The 20,907-nt window shown below is 47.6% G+C and overlaps 1 protein-coding gene across 1 annotated transcript in view; it reads left to right on the top strand.

Annotated features, from left to right (window-relative positions):
• The first annotated feature begins 514 nt into the window (after window positions 1–514).
• Window positions 515–20,907, top strand: part of LOC119180613 (sodium/glucose cotransporter 4-like) — a 50,237-nt gene continuing 29,844 nt past the window's right edge. Inside the window, exon 1 of the mRNA XM_037431728.2 lies at window positions 515–759. Within this exon, the coding sequence (XP_037287625.2) occupies window positions 649–759 (111 nt within the window). The 5' untranslated portion in view covers window positions 515–648. The remainder of the gene's footprint in view (window positions 760–20,907) is intronic.

Raw genomic sequence — 20,907 nt, 5'->3', positions numbered from 1 at the left:
TTCGCTTCCCTCGCCACCACGCGAGTGCGCCCCCCCGGCTTCGCTATAAACGCGCCGTCGCCTCTCCGCCCAGCACTAGAAACGTAAAGACGCGCGAACAGAACAGTTGGTTGCACACCCCGCGCGATAACACGGGCGTTTTATCTTTTAATTTCTTTTACTACTTCAACCCTTTGAGGAGCAGGACCGTTACTTGACAGGAGTCCAGAGCTGGCGGCACTTTCGCAAAACTTGACCGCCATCTCGTGTGTGAAGTTCTTGTGAGCGGACTTTTGAAGTGGTGGAAGAAACGCTTCCATCTGTGCCTTCGTTGGAGTGTGCTTGTCACCGCTTCTCCTCCCGATGACATTGTCCCTCTCGCGAACGTTGGAATCGTGAAAAAAAAAAAAAAAAGAGCTGCTCTTTCGTACGAAGATTGCCGATCGTTGTTTAGCCCCCTTTGGACGAGCATTCGGCGCGTGGGACTGTTCAATCGATGCGGTCGGAAAGGCCCCTTGTGGCTGGTAGTAATTGTGCGGGCGCGAGTGTGGTGTCGTAGAACTCTGAGTGGTTGGTGGTGCTACTTTCGTAAGAGACCATTTCCTTTGTCGTTTTTCTTTTACCGTTTGGTTGTGAGGGTGACAAAGCGAGAAGAAAAAAAAGTTCGCCATGACGGAAACGGCGGGTGAATCGAGAGCTTTCGACAGCATCAACCTGGAATCGTGGGACATTGTGGTGATCGTCGCCTACTTCGTGGGAGTGATCGCCGTTGGTTTCTGGGTGAGTGGCCACTTATACGGCTGGCGTCCTCGCGATTCCCGTTAAGTAAGATGTGATTCGGGGATTTAGGAGTGTACGAAAAAAAAAGTGGGAGGGAGGGAGGAGTGGTTGGGATGTGTGGCGAACGCAGTCAGGCTCGGTGTTATACAGTGTTTACGGTTCTTGGCGTCCGACTAGATGGTGGCGGGTTCGATACCTGTTGCGGCGGCCGCATTTGTACTGCGCGATATCGGTGAACGTTTAAGAAACCCCCGATGGCCAAAATTTCCTCAAACCCTCTCCACTACGGTGTGACTTGTGTCGTAGTTTTGTCACGTAAAACCCTATAGATATTACTGTATTATGAAGTGTTTCATTATTTTCCTTTTTGCCTCATGGCGTATGACGAATATATCGTGATTATACGGTAAGTCTATCAGCTGTGCTTCATGCAAGCAGGAATATTGCAGATTTAATGAATGCAATCAAAGAGTTTTTTTCTTCTTTTCTTCTTTTGCGCGTGGGCGGTATGAAGCAAATAAGCATCCGTTGACATTTCGTGCTTTACAGGATGTGACAAATTTACTAGGACAATCATACTTTTTAGGTGTATACGCGTGATCGTCGACTGACAAAGTCACTGTGGCGTATTTTTCTGCCTTTATATTACTTTATTTATTTTATTTAACATTGAAAAGTATAAATAACAACGTCGGTTTCACGGCTCCCATTCTTTCTTTAACGCAATTTATACGTTTCACTGATTTGTGAACACGTGATTATAGTACAAGTGGCGCAGTAATCGTGGAATAAGCTTGCAACGTCCACTCGGACGGTATCAGCACTTCTGAGCTACATGACACCGACCAATCTCTCCCCAGAGCACACGCAAATAACCAGCGTCCTACATCCTTATCCTCCGACTGTATTCGATCGTCCCCTGAAGTGTCGTGATTCGATAGGCGTTCACACCATTCCTCCGATACGACGTCCCGTATCTATCTATCTGCCTCCCACGGCGGTGTATTTCACGCTGTAGTCAATCTATTTTTCTGATGTTTTGTCTGGCGCGTTACCCGCACTAGCATTTGTCCTCTAAACGACTCTTGCTTATCTCGATATTATTTGGCACGCGCAACCGGTACGCTGCGAGAAGGTATTGGGTCGCCGGCGCGTGCGGCTTGCAACGCCGGGCAATTGATTGTTAGGCACGCTAGTACATCACGATTTTCCCAAAGCGAAATTAATTGGAACGTTCAGCAAAATTTGGCTCTCACTTAGAAGTTTTAATGTTTTTTTTTCTGCTTGAAGGGACACTAAAAAGGAATAATGACTCGATTTAGATTGACAAAATGCACCCAGAAAACTCTATGCCATATTTTTCATTATCAAAAGTTCATTATTAGAGGCGAAAATTAAGGTTCGAGCTTCATTTCTAAATTTCATGCCACAATTCCGTGCGTGACGTTGGAAATGTCAAAATGTATTTTTTGGTATTTCCGTGACATTGGCTCGACGAAATTTTCTGAAACATCGTATGCTATAGGGTCTATGGCACCCACGGATGACAATGTACTTCGTTTTTATTGAGTGAAAGCTACGTAGAACCCAGTGGACGCCTTCAAAGTCTGTTATGTCACGGTGTTTCGTACGGAACTCGGTAGGTGGCATCGCCACCTGCGTTTTGTTTTCGCGCCTTTTTTCGCTTACCAAGCAGCGTGTCGTGGTAAGAGTGGCGTTTTCGGAACTGTGAAGTTGTACTTCACTAATACGCGAAAAATCGTTTTGCTTTTTAGTGTCCTGTTCGAAAGTGTGGCCACGTATTATACCATGTATCGCTGGAAGTGGATCTGTTTTGTGCGTGTTCGAAGGGGAATCAACCAAACCGAACCTATAGTTAAGTAGCTCGCCACTAAACGCTGTTTATAAGAAACGGTAAATGGTAATAGGCATTCGCTCAAACGCTGAGGAAAACACGATTGCTTCGTATCTGGCCGTAGTAATCGTACTATGCCCTATACACGGCCAAGTCATTCATACGAACAAACGTTTACTTGTGGAGAAACGTGGAAAGGGAGACTATTCGAGCAACGGGTATATTCGAAGCGAAAGGCTTGCCAAAACGCAATGTAGAAGCTCGCTCCCGTTCAGTCTTTTTTTTTTCCTTCGTGAAAGGCTTGCACTTACTACGGAGCATTATCTTTGAATCGCATAAGCTGGGCCCTTTAATGTAAACTCGAAATGTACAGGAGTGTTCAAAAGTTCCCAGGAAGCGGTCGGATAAGATTACATGGGATAGTAGTCGGGAAATTTTTGTACTACTGAAACGGCGCCGCAACGTAAGACGAATGTACGCGAAAAAAAGGAAACACCTGTACATTTACTAAAATACTGGGATTGGTAAAGTGAAGGTAATACGACACAAAGGATTAACGAATTACCTCCAAATCAAGTAAAGTTTTACAAAGCCCCCAAAATATCACCGTGCTAAGGCTGTTAAGGAGTTGGCTCTCAATATCTGGAATGGAAAGGTTCATTCTTGTTAGGTGAAATTATCTTGTTCAAACATCATTTATTCTTTTTACCTGCCACGGTGTTGGTTATGGTGCTCGAGGGCTGACACAAAGGTCGCGGGATTGAATCTCTACCGTGGTGTAGGTGTTTTCGATGGAGGTGAAAAGAAGCTTGAAACCCCTGTGCTTAGATTTAGGTGCACGTTAAAGAACACCTATTGGCCGAAATTTCTGGACCCCACCTCTACGGTGTCCCTCGCAATCATATCGTGGTTTTGGGACGTTAAACTGAAATAATAATTAATAATAAACACATTTTTGTTATTTAGATAAAACTTTTTTCAGCACTGGTACGTGAACTCGACGGTTGCATTTCGTCTCTTCAGAAGCGTCTCTCAATTTCGTCGGTAGCTTAAAGCTTTTGAATCTAAATTGAACGAACGACTGCAGTGAGCGAAAACATTGTTTGGGCTCATGTTCAAGGTGAAAGACGTTCGTGCAAATTCGGCTGCGAGTGGGGTGGCTTCGTAGGTATATAAGTGGGCGCAGGGTGTAGTTGAGGGGTTGACATGCAATGATAGTACCCCCTCCCCCCTGTCCTCTATAGGGTAGGTGGGGGAGGGTAGCCTGTCATACACTTTTGCTCGGTCAAACCTCTCCTGGCATTGTTCGCGCACGGCGAATGGAGACTGCGATGAGGGTTACGAGGACTAAATGACGAAGAGAAACACACGAAATAGAGCCCGAATAACTAGAAATGTAACTTAGAAGTGCGGCAGCTTGGGCTAGTTGGTATGGCATGACGATAGTTATAGCCCGAGAACAAAACGACGACACAGAGACAAGAAGGACACGAAGGACAAACGCAAGCCAAGGAAATGTGTCGTAGACTAGAGTTGAAACAGTTGGCACAACATATTGGCATTGTTTGAAGGGCTCGTTTTTGACGGCATTGCTTTCGGCGCACTTTTTTGACCACAATGTGGACCGATGGCCCCCGATATCACACTTCGAGAACTGTTTTACTTCCTATTTTTACTCCCGGTAAGGCCAGGAATGAAGGACATGTCATTGTCAGCAGCGCGTCATCGCTTAATTCTTATATTTAGGCACGTCTTTCTGGCTCTACCGAAAAAAAAGGGGGGGGGGGGGTCATCTGCGACAAAACAATGCCTCTCCCTCTTTTTCTGGGGAACACTGCGCGCGCTTTCTAGTGCTGGCAGTGAGAACTCGGCGATAGCAGCTCGCCGGTTCTGTCTGCAGCTAGAGACTGTCGGGCGAGGATGGAGAGAATCGTGCGTAACGATGTGCAATGAAGCCACGCTTCCCCTCGAGCGACGCAATCTTTACAGCTGGCGTACGAAAGTGCCCTCTGGCGAGAGTGCCGGGTCGTGCACGTGTCAGCTGTCTGACAATTGCCACTGTCGCCCGTTTCGGTTCGAGGCAAGAACCGGGTTCGCCGTTCTCGGCAAATGTTTCGGCAATCGATATTGCTGAGCGAAAGGAAGGTGTGCGACAGTACTTTGATGGGGCGAGGAAAGCTGTTGCCACAGCATGTCACCCAGTCGGTTCTTACTGATGAAAGTGACCAAAATGTTTACCATAGCTTCGTTGTTGGACTCTCGGTCTGCGAGTGCTGCTCCCAAGCTATCGGTACTTTACACATGCAATGCCAGGAGAGGGGAGGGGGGAGGTAGGCGCCGAGTGATGAAATTTTAACTGTGTGTGCGTGCGTGTGTGTGTGTGTGTGTGTGTGTGTGTGTGTGTGTGTGTGGGTGTGTGCGTGCGTGCACGAAGAACAAACACCCTAGGCCTCCCTCAAACTCGAAGCTACCCTGGCTAAACACCGGGCCATTTCATTTTTTTTTTTTGTGGAATGAGGCTGATAAGGTCTTCGTACTTCATGTTTTAGAGTTTCCTCGTGCTTCTTTTCGCCTTTTGGAGAAGATGTGATAACCATAAAGCAAAATATTAAGTTCTACTTGAGAAAAAGAAACCGAAAAAAAAGAACAAAGTTCAGCCTTAACCATTGTGTTACACTGTGTATGCAAAAATGTACTGAACGTCGTTGCGAATAGGAAGGAAGACAAAAAGCAACGGAGGAATAAAAGGTGACGATGACATTCAGAAAACTAAATTAAACTTACGCGTATAGCAGCAAAAGAAAGAGTGGCTGCACTTTTTACAGACGCATGGCGAGTTAACTGTCACACAGCAAAGCCGCAGTAGCTTTGGGCGCGTATTAGGCAGCATGTTAGCAACGAATCCAAAAGATTCAGTGCTCTGTTGTCGATACCCGACAACTACACGGGCATTGGTCACTCTTTTGTTTCTCGTAAAATACGATGGCCTATAAACAACACGTGGTCGATAAAATCCTTAGTTCAAAATACGCTTTCACGACTGAAAACGTGGCAGAAAAAAAAAAAGAAACGGGTGACACCCATAGGCTGAGCCATTCGTTTAAGTTATAAACAATACGTTAAATTAAAAAAAAACACCACTGTGCTATGATCTCCTTCTTTCTCTGACAGGCCGACGTGGGGAATTGGGTTCTGTCGTAAAGGAGAACGCGTGGGAAAATAAACAGTCTGCGTCGGCTGTCCTCCTGCTTTTTCGTTTGCCCCCGTCGCGGCTTTGGCGTCCACGAATCGGGGCAACCGTAAGTGGCTTCTCGACCGTGGATGCACTCTTCGACTTTTCCGGCATCTGTCGACGCCGCTGACAGTTCTATCGGGGTTTCTTTTAGGCCCAGTAAATCGACGATGAAATCTAGTGCGACAAAGTGCATTCGCTCAGTTTGACTGCATTGTTTATCAAGGGCCTGTCATCTTCGGTAAGGACGAGCTTGACGCCACGAAAGCGTGAAAACGCAAGCGTGGAATTTCAAAATATATAATATGCATCCGAGTTATTACGTCCCGAAACCACGATATGATCACGTCAGAGGTCGCAGTGGAGGACTCCGGATGTATGTGGCGGTGTTTAACGTGCAATGCCATCGCACAGCATAAGGACATCAAGCATTTCGCCTCCACTGAAATGTGACCGCCGCGGGTGGAATCGAACCCGCGACCTTAGGTTCGGTAGCCGAGCGCCGTAACGGCTACACCACAGCGGCGGACGTTGAATTTTATAAACATGTGTTATTTGTTTCAACACGACGAAACATTTCCTCATTAACATGGCAGAACTGAATCTGAGGTGAAATATCGCATCAGGACATGTCGTGATACATGTGAAGTTCGCGGGTTTGAAAGGCCCTAATTTTCAGGTTTAATAACCACTACTTACGATCTGAGGAAAGAGCCGCAATAATAAAACTCGCTTATTGAACAATCGAAGATGAAAAAGTAAAGAATTTTATTATGGGCCAGCAGCCAAGCTTGACTTACTGATCCAGACGTGCGCTGCAGGTGTCAGCTTCACTTTTTTCAGCCGTGTTGTCGGACTTGAGCGTGCCGCTAACAGCTGGCCTAGTGTCATTACTAGCAAGCGTTCGAATATTCGGGCCATCACATCGAAACATACACGGCAAAACTTCGAGCGTCTTCGAAAACGTATTGGCGCTGTGTGAACTGCGAATGGGGTCTGTATCTTTAATGCGTCCGGCGCCGGGCAGCCACTCGATCCGCTAGGCTGGTTCGCGTAGCGACTTTTCTGCCTCACTGTACGACAGCGTGTTTCGAGTTCGAGAACGGGTTTCCTGCAACGACTCGATAACTATAACAAGGCCACGGCGATCAACGGGCTCACGCTTCGTTGGCGTTGAACGGCGCGTCTATTTGCCGTCACCGGCGCAGTTCCCATGCGAGAAAGCATTTTAAATCGAGACCGCTGCTTGGATGAAAGACGCGTGGTTTATACTGCTTCAAGATAAGCGAGCCGTGCGAGTAGTGTCTTTCCTCTTCTTCTTCTTCTTTGCGTAAGAGTATATATAGAGAGACTCAGCCTTCACCACTCGTTTTAGAATTGACTTGTATATTTTTTTTGAACGTGCAAATTATGCAGACTTTCTTTCGGGCCATACTGGAAGAAGGGTAATGGGTTTAGCTGCTAACTCTCCGGACATCGCTGCCTAGCACAGCGCTGATGAAAGCGCAAGCCTTCACCCACGTTCGCATCTCTGCATTAAAAAAGCGCATCTTGTAAGCCCTTCGTTACTGAGAACGTCTGCGTCTCTCAAGTGTCCTAGGTCGTTATACTGTTAACCAGTGGCTACGGGGGCGAATGTTGGTGAACTCTAACTTCGCGAATATATTAAATTTTCCTATTAGTATAAGCTAGAGGTTGACGTAAATATTTTTTACTCTATATGTGTCACGTGTAAAAAAAATGTTGTCGTTTTTTTTTAACTTTAATTTGGTTTCATTGCTGCCGCCGTGACGCAAGTGATTGTGACGTTCAGTTCTCTCCGTCACATCTTGCACTTCGGATACCTTAGTTCCTACGCTCGCGAAACAGCCTTCCCAAGTGAAGCTTCCATCGTCTGTCTGCTTATCTCAGCTTGTTATGGGACTGAGAACGACCTGCGGTTGTCGGAGATCCTGCTCGTCCTTCTGGTAACAGCGTCATCTTTTTGCTTCGAATAGATTATTTCTAATGCGAATGAGAGCCATCGCGCGCGTCACCTTATCCGTCGACGACGGCTTCGTTTGCGATAAGGCCAAGTTATATCTCACCATGCTCGAAATTTACTTTTAGAGATAGCACGAACCGCTGACGTCATATTCTACTTCGTTAGATCCAAGCTGTACATTCTGGCAAATCGCGTCTGCGGACGAATCGACGGCGTAGAACGATTTTCGGCGCCCGATTGCCTCCTTGCTTCAGGTTTTCTTCGCACCTCGCCACCACCGATGGCTCTTTCGCAGGTGTCGCATTATGCGGTGGTGGCCCTTCTCGTATAGTTTCTCTTAAAAATAACTAGAGGGTATACACTGGCGCTGTGTTTGGTTCTGCTTCAGATAAAAGAATGGACCGCGGTTTGCGAACTTTGTGAGCCGGTTTCAATTGGGGAGCCTAGAAAGGTCAAAGTGCAACTGTGGAACATTTGAGTATTCTCGTCACGTGACAAAGCGGCTCCGAGCCACGCGAAGCCAAACAGAGCCAGAAGTACGAAGATCTGACAAATTCGTGTACTACCCATAATTGCCATGCTCGCTGAAGCGCCGTGTGTTGCAGCTCCCATAGACACTAGCACCTGAGTTCGCTCTTGGGTATTGATAGGAAACTCATAGTATGGCCCTTTCAACCAATCGTTGTCTCCCTCCGCCTGAATAGTGACGTCAGCAGTTGTCCTTTGGACTTGCTGTGGCACGGAAACGTGTCGTTCACTCGGAGGAAGAAGACGTGGAATTGAAAGCTGCGCCAATGCGCACGAAAGCGTGAGCGAAAACTATGCGAAGCCACTAGCTTTGCTGGCTTCAGCCTTCACCGTAGAAGACCGGCTCAGAATTTTTGCGTCTGACTGGCCCAGAATTTACGTCATGGTTGCTAAGGCCGCCCTGGTGGTACAGTTCATGAGGGCGGTTCTCGGCTGTCGACTTAAAGGTCGTCGGTTCGATCTCGTGCACGGAAGTCGCGCTTTCGTTGGAGGCAAGGTATGCTAGATGCCTGTTGGCTCAGATTTAGGTGCAGGTCTAAAAAGATACCCAGACACTCGAAATGTCCGGAGCCTTCCACTATAGAGCTTCGCTTATCGTAATTTTGTCACGCAGAACACGAAAAATTATTTCTATAAGCGATGCGAATTTCGAGAACGGTTTTACACTTCATTTAGGCTGTTTTGAATAATTTTGAGGAAGCTGAAAATGTCGGTTGGGGCATGGGAGGGGGGACGCCTTCTGTGAAACTCCGTAAACATGACACTTCTGAATATGACTGTATACTGTCTCGATCCTGCAAGTCATTTTTCACTTTTTTTTCGGTCAACAAAACAGGGAACGCTAAACTGAAAACACTACTTGGCCAAGAAAAAGGCTGTTCCAGCTAAAAACTCGTTGTTCTAAACTATTTTAGAAGTGCTTCACGTGTTTTGCTTTTTTTCAGCACGTCAAATAACCGTGATCAACCGCACACCGCACGTCCGACACGTGGCAGTGGACGTGCGTTTCTGTAGTTTATTTCGCGAGAATCGCAATAGGTGGCGGTGAAATCCACTCAGGCCCGCACGTGCGGTCCGTTTCGTCACTGCAGGTTCACATCGTGCACGTCAGATAGAGGTTTTCCCGCAGTCGTCGTCGCATGCCGCAGCGGAAGAGGTTGGGCGCGGGGTTCGCTTCCGACAAGCGACACTTGACGTCTGTTTCACGTCTGCTTGCGGTTTCCGCAAAGCGGTAAACTGTGCTTCGCTGAAAAAAGAGAAAAGAAAAGAAAAGTAAGCAAGGATTTTGGCGACAAGACAAGACACTTGGATGATCAGAGGCGTCACATCCTTTTCCGTTTAGCGCTTTGAAACGTTCTAGTGATGACTGGAGAAAAACTTGAAGAATGAAGGAAAGCGTGCAGTTTTTACAACATAAAGTACTCGCGGGGTGAGACTCGCAAGTTTAGGGCTATCGAGTGTGCGCGCTTCTGTTTATAGCGTCTTCGGTTTCTGTCGTATCGGTTCCGTTTTGATCCGAACAGTGCATCAGCGCCAACATTAACTTTAACGGCAAGATTTTTAGCGACACGATGCGGTCATCTTGATCAATCGCTCATAACGGTCCTCATAAGAAAAGAATAAGAAAAAAAGAATTATGCCTAGCTAGAACATATATACCATGGTGTCGAGGTCAAAATGTTCAAAAAGAAAGAAAAAAAAGCGGCTTGTGGTTGAGGATGCTTAGAGCTGTATTAAGCGTTGCCATATCTGTAAGAACATATTTAAGCAAAAAAAAAAAAAAAAGACGAGGCTCATAGAGCTCGACTTCCTCTTTGCGTTCTTTACTGGGGCAGCTCCGGCTCTTTTCGTGTTAACGTGTTGTTTCGAAGAGGAACGAATATTGAAGGTTTTCAGCTCTTATTCGGCAAATATAAAATTCCCCAACTGCACCGAGGTACGCCTTTGTGCATGGAACAGTAGCTAGGGTGCTGACCTGAGGGTCGCGGGTTCGATTTCCTCCGCCGTGGTCGCAGTTAGATGGAAGTTAAATGCTAGGGACTAGTGCTCATTGCAATCTCCGAGCATGAAGAAAAAAAAAAAAAAACGCCAGATGGTCAAAACTTCCGAAGCACTCCACTACGGCGTTTGTAATATTCATCCAAGATTTTGGGATGCTAAACCCCATATAATAAATCAAATATTATTAACTTAATAATTCCGAGAAAGTTAAGGCCTGGGCTATTGCAACACAATGCGGACAGTGGGCGCACATGGTATATTAATGCTTTGACGAACGTCGTTGGGGAAAAAATGAGGGCACAGTGTAAGTTTCTCAAAACTTGCTCATAAGGCAAGCATTGAAACTTTGTCTTTTTGTTAGCGCGATAATCATGACAGGAAACCAGAGTTTAGCGAGATATAAAACGCGAGGTTGCAATCGACAGATGGCGTTATCTACTTGCGTCTGCGTGTTACCGCGGTCGGTAAACGATCGTCCTATCTCTGCATGATCAAATGTGTTCGCAAAAGCGAATGGCACAATGCATGCAGAACACAGGTACAGCTGATAGGGGTGCCAGCCAGTCCTCTTTACAATGGCTCGCGCCCATCATGCTTCGCGAGCCGCGAGAGCCGGAAAAACACTTGCCTTGGGACCAAGGTCGCGTAGTGTTGAAGAGCAGGAAATGTTTGCCATAGCCGAAGCAATCGATATCTGCGACAGTTAATACGACAAATGGCACGAAGGAAAAAAGAAAAAAAAAACGATAAAACCCCACTCTCAATGAGAGAACCTGAAGGGCCGTCACATGGTGTTACTGATTGAGAGGTAGAAAAGGTTGTGGCTGAGCGTTCGAGTGGTGGCTGACCCCATATGGGGCACTTGAGCGGTCTATCGACGTTCTTTTTTTTCTTTTGTCAGGTGTTGACGACAGTTCACAAGAGGGAAATGAGTCCCTCCAAGGGATTGCCGGAAAGGTGGCAACAATGTACTTCCTGTCGAGAGCGAGCAGCAGCAGTGTAAAGATTGTCCAGGAATATCGTGCAGCTTTCGTACTCTGTATCCATTGTTGTATTGTTTCCCCATAGGCTGCAAGTTGTCTTTCTGTGCGCGTTCATTTCTCCACAGTCACATACTTTGCATGCTTTAAAATACTCTTTTAACGTGAAAGTGTTCTATGCCAGGGCCAAGCTAGACTTCAATGACGCATTTTTGTCATGGAAGTGACGTCGAAGAATTACGCACAATCAGAAGACAAAAAAAAAAATGTACCGTCATCAGGAGTCGAACCGTCGAACGCCTGACCTCTGGGTCCGTGGTGGCAGTAGCCTGGCACGCTATCCACTATGCCATTTCGCATACTTTGATAATTAAAAAATACGCCTTTTATATCTACCGCAGTCATTTCGGTGTTCTTGGTGAAGTGCACTTATGCATCATGTCCGTGGCATCCATGATTACTTCCTTCAACGTGTCGTTTCTAAGCATGCATTTCATTCGGCGTGTTCCTAATGGGAGCAGGTGCAATTTTGTCAACGCCAAACACACTCCCATGTGGAGATCTCACCCCAAGCGTCGGTCTCACTCACAGAATTCGTCCATACGGAAAATTGGACTATCTCTCTGAAGGGAACCCTGGTGGGATGCGAAGCAGCAGCGTTGCGTGCGGGTGGCGTCACGGGTTGAACGGTGCTTACGCGGGTGCTGCGGTGAGCGCTGGATGAAGCGATGGCTGGCGTAGGTCTTGTAGGTGACACGTGCAGAAATATTTCAACGCGTACGTTAGGCGCGCGCCAGGTTTATTGCGCGTCAACCGACGAGTCGACGGTGTAGCGAGCGGCGGTCGTGGCAGGTGTTGCGGGTGAACGGACGAGGAGCTGCGAGTGCCGCGGCTCGCGCTTTAGGCGAGGGAGAGAGTGACGTCAGCGTGCACTGTGAAGTAAGCGTGACATCCACACGCAGCAGCGGCGTGACCTACTTGGCACCGCGCCAACACTTGCGGTGCGTGGCGCGTTCATGCTGAGGGACAGCGTTACGCAGGCTAGTCAAAGAGCTGCTTCGCATCTAATTAGCGTAGCTTGCACTGGAGGCGCAGTGCTAAAATGACAGCGGAACTTACGAGCGCCTAGGTAGTACAGGCCTTTGCTGCATCGTCATGTCCTGCAAATTTTCTCTTTCTTTCTTCTCTGTTATTTCTGTTCTTCCTATGTCTTTCTTTTTCGTTGTTTGTGTCTATTTATTTAGTCGCACAAGGTCGCGGATTTGGCTTCGATGGAGCCGTCTATGCCCCATGCGCATGCTAGCGTCTCGTGCAGCGTGCTCGCGTCTCCTGCCAACTGTCGCTCCCCCCCCCCCCTCCTCTCGCCTCGCAAGGCCGACGCGGGCAGTGTCTACTAGAGAGTTTTTTGATAGAAAAAAAAAACCGAGTGCTCGTGGTTCACAACCGTTCCATGGTCACCCCGTATATATATAAGGGAAAGAAGTGTATACCTAAGGGCACGTGTTTTTGTGTTTTAACGCAATATTAATGAGATATAACAGACAGTAATGCTAAGGAATGTACAGGGGAAGTTATTAGAACCAATGGAATGTAAATAAGAAGAAAGAAAATTGGATAAAGATATAACCAGCCGTGTATATATATAGGCACTCGATCTTAACCACCAGGGTGGTGCCAGTGGGAGATTTTTGCTGTGCGCTGTTGAACAATGAATATTCACGGCGTGCGTGTGTGTTACTAAATAATTACACCACCTCCCTGAAAGGGAGCATGGGGTGATGCAGCGCATCGCGGAATTTTCCAACACAACGTTCACGCGTTGCGTGGTAACGAACCAACTTAATAACACAATAACATGCGCAGTTCACCGCAAAGGTAACACCGTAACACCACAAAGCTGTAAACACCATTGAAACTCCCCGCGATGCTCCACATCACCCCACGGTCTCTTTCCGGGAGAGATAGTGTAACTTTTTTTTTATCCCCTGTTGCGCTATTAGTTATTCTACGATGAACTACACCAAGTTAAAACGAGTACACAAAAAAGTTTCATGCACATTCCTCGGTTTTGTTGCTTTCATTAAGAAACAAGCCCTTCATACGTTCGCCTTGTTTGGTTTACACCTCGCAGAAGGCTAAGGTGTACAAGAGGGGGATCGGCGCTTGAAGGGCGAACACTTCCTGCTTTCTTCTATATCTTCTCTGTTTCTTATGTATTTTCTTTCTTTTGTGGTGCAATTATTGGGCCACTTGGAGCCTTGCTGCTTTGAGTGAGACTTTCGTTCTCAACGCGGGGACACCGCTTAGAAGCCAGCTCTTTGAAACGCCGCTGGCTGCGTCCACGTCTAGCCCGGAGAAAGCAAAGATAAAGAATGAGAGGTCGAACATATCGACTTCGACCTTGCCCGTCGGGAGGTTTATGTTGCTACTTCCAGCAGTCCTGCTCAAGGACGCGCGTTTTCTTTCGTGAACGAAAAGCTTTGGCTCAAGATGTGGCCTCGTATTGTTTCCAGGTTTCGTGCTTGCAAGATTGCCGCGAATGAATGAATGAATGAATGAATGAATGAATGAATGAATGAATGAATTGGTGGAGTTTCTCGTAGAGTAGGTCGGCTGAACCTTTCTGTGGGTGTCATCGAGTACAAAACAAAGGTCATGTGACAGAGAGACATAAAAAAAAAAACCTGCGAGGAGCAAGTTACGCACAAAGGTCTTCAATGTCATCTTTCAATCCGCGACACTTGCTGTGGGAATAAGTAACACATTTGTCACGCTGCTTTCAGTTTTGCCAAGAGGACAACTGCGAGAACATTAACGGTCGTACAACTTCAATAATCGAAGGACTCGATAACAGGTGGATTTGACGTAACTGCTGTATGCTAACGCTTCCCCTAAATGACGTTTGCTCATTATTCACTTAGCGTTTGCAAGTCAAAGTTAGGCTACGACATAGCTTCATGGCACATATTTGTGCCAGAACTATGTTCTATGCCAGTAGTATATTGTAAAGTATGCATTGATTTTACAACATTCTATCGTAACCAATGGCTACGTGGTGGCACGTGTCCACACGCCACAAGAACTAGAACAGTGTCGCGTTGGGTAGATTGCTGAACATTATATAGTAACCCCTCTTCCACCAACCAAAATGCTTCTGCTTTCCTGTACGACACTTAACTGACACCTCATTTGGAATAACGTTTTCTTTTCTTTCCTGTTCTTGGGTATTTGGTAGTAAGCAGCGAGTTGATGGGAGTAATGTTGTGCTGGATATCCATTGAAACGCTCCGCTGGACACAGCAGTACGTTTCAATGGATACCTGGCCATGTTGGTATTTCGGAACACGAAGAAGCCGATAAAGCTGCCCGAAATGGACTACAATTAAGAAGTTTTAGAAGAATATTTTTCACAAGAGCCGATGCTAGGAACATCGCGAAAAGATATGCCTACACAGAAAAAGACCACCTTTGGAATTCGCCACTTCGCAACAACAACATTCTCTACTGCATTGACCCAAACAGTGAGCGCAGAACCATACCACTCGTTCACTCGCCACCTAGAGACGTTATATCATCGTCTTCGATTGAACGTGGCATACACGAACAGTCACATGTACCAGATAGGGCGCACCACAAGTCCATGTTGTGATAACTGTGGCAGCATAGAGACAGTGCAGCACATACTACTACAATGGCCCGCGTACCGTGATGAGAGGCAGCTGTTCGAACAAGAAATGGACATGATCTGCCACGAACAATTAACGTTGCGCTACACATTAGGCCCTGTGTGTGGACCTTCTAAACATTGTCGGGTCATACTGTCATTGATCCATTACCTATCCGATATAGGCCTTGCCGGAAGGCTCTAATTATCCGATGTCTCACAGCCTTGATTTACATGATACTCTAATGTAAATAGTTTTGTCAGGTTCACAAAGCACAACCTTTTTTTTCACATCTTTCTTCTTTCTCTGCTGAAATCCTTTGGTCCCCTTCCCCATACAAAGTAGCATGCCAGCGATATATAGACGCGGGCAAAAATCTGTTTTCCTAATAAAGAGTCTCTCTATCTGGGCTCGTAGCGACTCTTCAAGCTAGCCGGCCTCTTTATGCACCGGACGCAGGCTTGAGCTCTGTCTTTTGATGTTTGTTTTAAGTGGTACAAGGCCGGTAATATTACGCAAGAAGCGATGACAACATTGTAGCCAGCTGCGCAGACACTGCACGAGGAGCATCGTGAGAAGCGGGGATATGTCTTCCTCCTGCCACTGACCGCTGCTGTATCTCTGCTAGACAGTGCGACCCAGACTGTTCACCTCGAGGGCGTATGGTTCGCGAGGCCTTCTCCGCCGCTTACCTCGCACAGGCTTCGTGGACTACTTCGCTGCCTGGAGTGTCGAGATGCGGCGCTAAGCAAAAACACAACCGAGACTGGCTGAATTCTAGCCTAACTCCCCCCCCCCCCACCCCCTCTTCTTCCTCTCTGGAGGGCATTGCCAGTGGCCCCGCGCAGTGATTCGCGCAGATTGGCTCCGATTACGCAGCATTACTCCCAGAGTCGTTCGCCGCCACGGACTTCAGGTGTGCACACCCGGCAGACTGCGCGTCGCCCAGTTAATGACCGGCAATTTCCATCCCCCTCTCGTCCCCCTCTGTCTCTATATTATGGTCTTGGAGCTGGCGTTGCCCTGCATCGCTTGGCCAGCTCATCGGCGATTCCGTGGAAGTGCATTTCGTGCACGACCTCCGGAATGATCACTGCGAGGCGGTCTCGCTTGCGTGTGTACGACTTGCTTTGGCGCACGCTGACCGGTTGGGAACTCCCTTCTGGCACATGTAGTGCCCAGCTGAGCCCCGGAGCGGTTACTGTCTAGGGAGAGGAGGGCTACGGTCCCACGTTACCCGAGTGCTGCTGAGCACGATAAAAACAAATAAAAAAATAAACAACACGAGGTAGCTTTGAGATGCCGCGGGTGACGTCAAACAAGGGAGAGAAGGCGCGGCAGGCAACCGAAAATGTCAAGTGAAGGAGGAGGAGGAGGGTAGTGCACTCGCGTTCTGTACTATGCGAAGGTTTCCGGCCAAAAACCTATTGGCGCGTCACTCGTTGAAGTGGTAGAGGCCTCATCCTGTTTCTAATGCCGTCATTCCGTTGTCTTTTCGGTTGAACTCGGACTTGGCATGTGGAAAAAAGAAAACAGTTGCCCCTGAACGCAAACACCGGTGTCGGAAAGACGACAAAACAGACACTTAGGTGGGCGTTGGCTTTTGGAAAATGAGGGAATCACCGCTGGAGTTTCTGCGATGCCCTGGCGGTCAGAGTGAGCCCCCGCAGACAAAAAGTGGTAGCCTGCAGAGGCGGGCGCACATCGCCGAAACAAAGCCAAAGGGTGCTGGCGCTACTTCTGCGTATTCAAGTGCTACAATATGTAGAAAGGAGGGGGGAGGTATCCCTGGACATGTTTGCTTATTTATCATATGAATAAGGACGGAGAAGGTGTTGCATTCAAGCGGTCGGACGACCTAAGTATTTTCTGCTCTCCCTCTCCTGTCTAGTGGTTTCAGGCTGGTTTCTAAACCTCTCTGAGCGGGTCTACTAGATTTACTCGTTAGTGAACACGGCCGCCAGTGGAAACCCGGACCTAACAGCCGAATTTGAATGGCGTTTCGCCAGAAATAAAAACGAGCGTATTATGCAGCATACGACATGTGTATATTCTCTCTATCTGACCACCACCGCCAAATATTATCTGATAGCTCCGCGTGAAGTGAATAATATGATATGCAGGTAGTCTACATTATTTGCAAACAGTTACGCAGAAGGGAAAGCTGCCCTGTTTCCAAGATTTGTGCGGGGGCACGTTCCTCAAAGCCCCGAACTGTTATAAAAGATGCGCTCGCGAACAATACTCGATAGTGGGATGCGGCCCCGCCGCGGTGGTCTAGTGGCTAAGGTACTCAGCTGCTGACCCGCAGAGCGCGGGTTCGAATCCCGGCTGCGGCGGCTGCATTTCCGATGGAGGCGGAAATGTTGTAGGCCCGTGTGCTCAGATTTGGGTGCACGTTAAAGAACCCCAGGTGGTCTAAATTTCCGGAGCCCTCCACTACGGCGTCTCTCATAATCATATAGTGGTTTTGGGACGTTAAACCCCACATATCTATCTATCGATACTGGGATGCTGCTGTTGTGCTTATGTTGTGCAGAAGACAGGGTTCTTGTTACGGTAAGGCAGCAGACTATACTCTAAGCTTAGCTTTCTGAAGTCAGCCAACGTGTTTTTTTTTCTTTTATCACTGGCTGCCGTGGCTAAGTAGCATTGGAATTTGTGCCTCACTAAAGAAATATAAACAAAATCTCTTCAATTTTCCCGTTTTGTTGGTTCGCCTAACGCAGAGTTTGTTTTTCCGCTTCCACGCGTTAGCTTAAAATAAAGACGCCTGTTCAACATGGATAATTGTGTCGGTTTCATGCGCCACATAAGATATGAATTTGAGGCGCGCTGTAAAGTGGGTGTCAAGATTGATTGTGACCGCTCGGGGTTCTTCAATGCACAGATATATCTTAGTTCAAGGGTGTTCTTTGTATTTCGCCCCCATCGAAACGCGGCCGTTGTGGTCGGCGAATCGATCCCGCGCCCTCAAGCGTAGCACCACAACATTACACGTGCCATGCTGCCACGTTGGTTTGCTTGATCAACGCCCACGCGCCTTTATATCACGAATGACGCCAGAAAACAACAAAAAAAACAATGAACGCAGCTGCAACTTTTATTTTTTGTTTTTTTTTTTATTTTTGGCTTGCTTTTCGATTTACTACTGAACTGGGAAGCCTGGTATCGTCGCAACACAAACTCATCAATGGATGCATGCAAGTCTGCACTAGCTTAGTACAAAGCCTAGCACGCAACGAGGGCATGATGAGGAGGTAGTCGCCATCAAGGCACAGCACTGCCCGTTCGATGCCATATGCATAGAAGCTGGCCTTGCAGAGCTTGCCTCCGTTTTCCAATGCTTTTTTATGTGAGAGTAGCCTTCTGACAGAGTTTAATTTTTTTTTGTAAACCACGGTACAGCGCAATTGATTTTCGAGCTAATCGTTCCAAAAATAAAGCAAGACAGCGGCGTGCGTGCTACACTGCGGCTGGTCGTCTGGGCGCGAGCGACTGAGTTGTGTCGCGACTTTCCGCCAGGTGCTCTTTTTCGGCGCGCCACCTATCCAGCACTGGTATCCTATAGGTGAGCAAAAAAGATGGATGATGTTGTGTTCTAGGTTTCGGTTTCGGAATGACATATGAGGATGCCAGGGGGCGCCGCTCTGGTATCCAGGATTTCAAGGCGACTGTAAATAAAATCAGTGTGTGTTGGGTAACCGTGGAGTGCGGTTGTTGTTCTTCCCTTCGGCGCTTAGCGCCAACCCGCGTGTTCAGGCTGGTCGGCGTCCCCGCCGGTCGCGTACGTCTCCGTCGGCCGTCTTCTTCTTCTGCTTCGTCGGGACCAGCCAACAAACATATACCGCACTTAGGTCTCACTCGTACTCGCTGAAAGCTTCTTTCGGTGAATTCGTTGAGGTTCCCGGTCCGATCTGACTCTGAGTGAATCAACTCACGGGTTGGTTTGCCGACCCATGGTTGTGACTGCTTCAATTTCAGTAAGCGAGTATAACCTTCGTGGTTTCACTCGAGCGTCTCTCTACGTTGCGGGGCGTGACTCTTCGAATTGTTCATATCTACAATACTGCAGACGTGCAACAAGACATACGAGACAAGATTAGGCTTAATTGGAGTATGTATTACGAAAGTAGCAAAAGGCGAACAAAATCAACATTTAAGAAACGTGGCGTGTTTGTCGCACACTAAAACATGGACGTACAAAAATCTCTTGCTAAAGTCCTATTTTGTGTGATACGACAGACCGCAGACAAGGTGTAGCATAACATAGCTAGATGACCAAATAAGGGAGAAGTTCAAGGGACAATGGAAGCTCGATGACATGAGAAGCTAGACGAGATGAGTAATCCTTGGAACGCGAGGTGTTGCTAGAGCTCCAGCGTTTCGACAAGCCGTCTTGTCCTCTCCGAGGTAACAATTCTTGCTGGCTTAAAGGAGACTCGACAACTTGACACACACCGTGTTCGATAATATCACATCGATTACGATTGTTACCGTTTACCGCGGTGATGTTTAGCCTCCTGCATGGTTCATCGCCTGGCACGCTGCCTCAGGATAATTCACTCGAGGATAATTTTAGCAGTTCGGTATAAGCCGGCAAATGGCGCGCCTCTGTTTGCAGGTCTGGGTGGTCGCGGTTGCTCGTAGCGCGACTTCGAATGCCCGCTGGCCGAGGAACGATGACGCGAAGCGTTGTTCCCATCGCGTGCGCGCTCCCACACCAATACACACATTGTTTTCTTTCAAGGTTGCATGGTCATTATAGTGTTTCACGAGCACGGCCACCGACCACCGCGTGAGATGAAAACGAAAACAAAACCTCTACGCCTCAACAGAAAGAAAACGGTGCGGCCGAATGGGAAAAGAAACAAAGAAAGCAGGGGTAAAGGAAAGATGAATTAAGGAGGCAAAAATAGCGTCACAGCCAGAGCAGCGGTGATGGCTGACGCCAGAGGGCAAACCCAAAGCGGCTCGGCATCACCTGTTTCGGAGAGGCGCCTTTGGACGGCTGAACTCGGAAGAGAAAGAAAGGAGGATAAAGTGTGAATCCGGTTACGAGAGCGAGAGTAGATGTTCTGAGTGCCGGCCTACACCAAGTCGCTTCCCTCCCGTCCGAGATGGGTTACGCACGTGGCGAGGTCCTTTAAAAGAGTTGTTTTGGCGGCGTCGAGGGCGTTCTTGCCCTGCGGGACATACGCGCGCCCGACGGTACATTTGGTGGTCCGTGTTTTGCGGTCGCTCTCACGTACGCGTGATCTTGCCTTCGCGGTTTGCAACATGGATGCGGCTATATAGGAGGCGCACGGCATTCCGCGGAACGTTTTTGTTGCTCGCCTGCTGCGTGCGCTGGCACTGATGGCGCTGGCCTCTCCGTTATGCTATACCCTGTACGCTTGTCGTTCGATGCGACGCAGTGTCGCGCGCTGCGGCAGCTAGAGAAGAACGTTTCCCGAACCGTGATCGGAATGAACGAAAGCTCATTGGTGTGCGACAGAAATGGACTTCACGCGTGCCGTGAAAGGGTCGGTGGCTTGCTTGCAGAAAATGAAGTATATCCTGAGCAACGTGCCGGTGCATTTACATTCTTACATTGGCGTGTTACACTATCGTTCTTGTGTGGAATAGCGTTGTACTGAGATTTCATTTAGTGTATCGATGTATTTTGTGTTTTTAGATAACACTTGATTTTGATTGCGTGACCGTATACTGCCCTTGTTACCCATAGCCTCATGAAGGCCCTTAAGGGTGCCTGTAAATAAATAAATAAATAAATAAATAAATAAATAAATAAATAAATAAATAAATAAAATGTCAGTGGATGAATTGTATCATTTATTGTGCTTCGAGTCATTGTAGAAGTAAAGCAACTAGATAATGAGCTCGTAAATATAAAGGATTTG

This window comes from Rhipicephalus microplus, chromosome 3, assembly GCF_043290135.1.
Source record: "Rhipicephalus microplus isolate Deutch F79 chromosome 3, USDA_Rmic, whole genome shotgun sequence".
Taxonomy (NCBI): Eukaryota; Metazoa; Arthropoda; class Arachnida; order Ixodida; family Ixodidae; genus Rhipicephalus; species Rhipicephalus microplus.
Note: the sequence above shows the minus strand (reverse complement) of the source record. Positions and strands in the feature narration are given on the sequence as shown.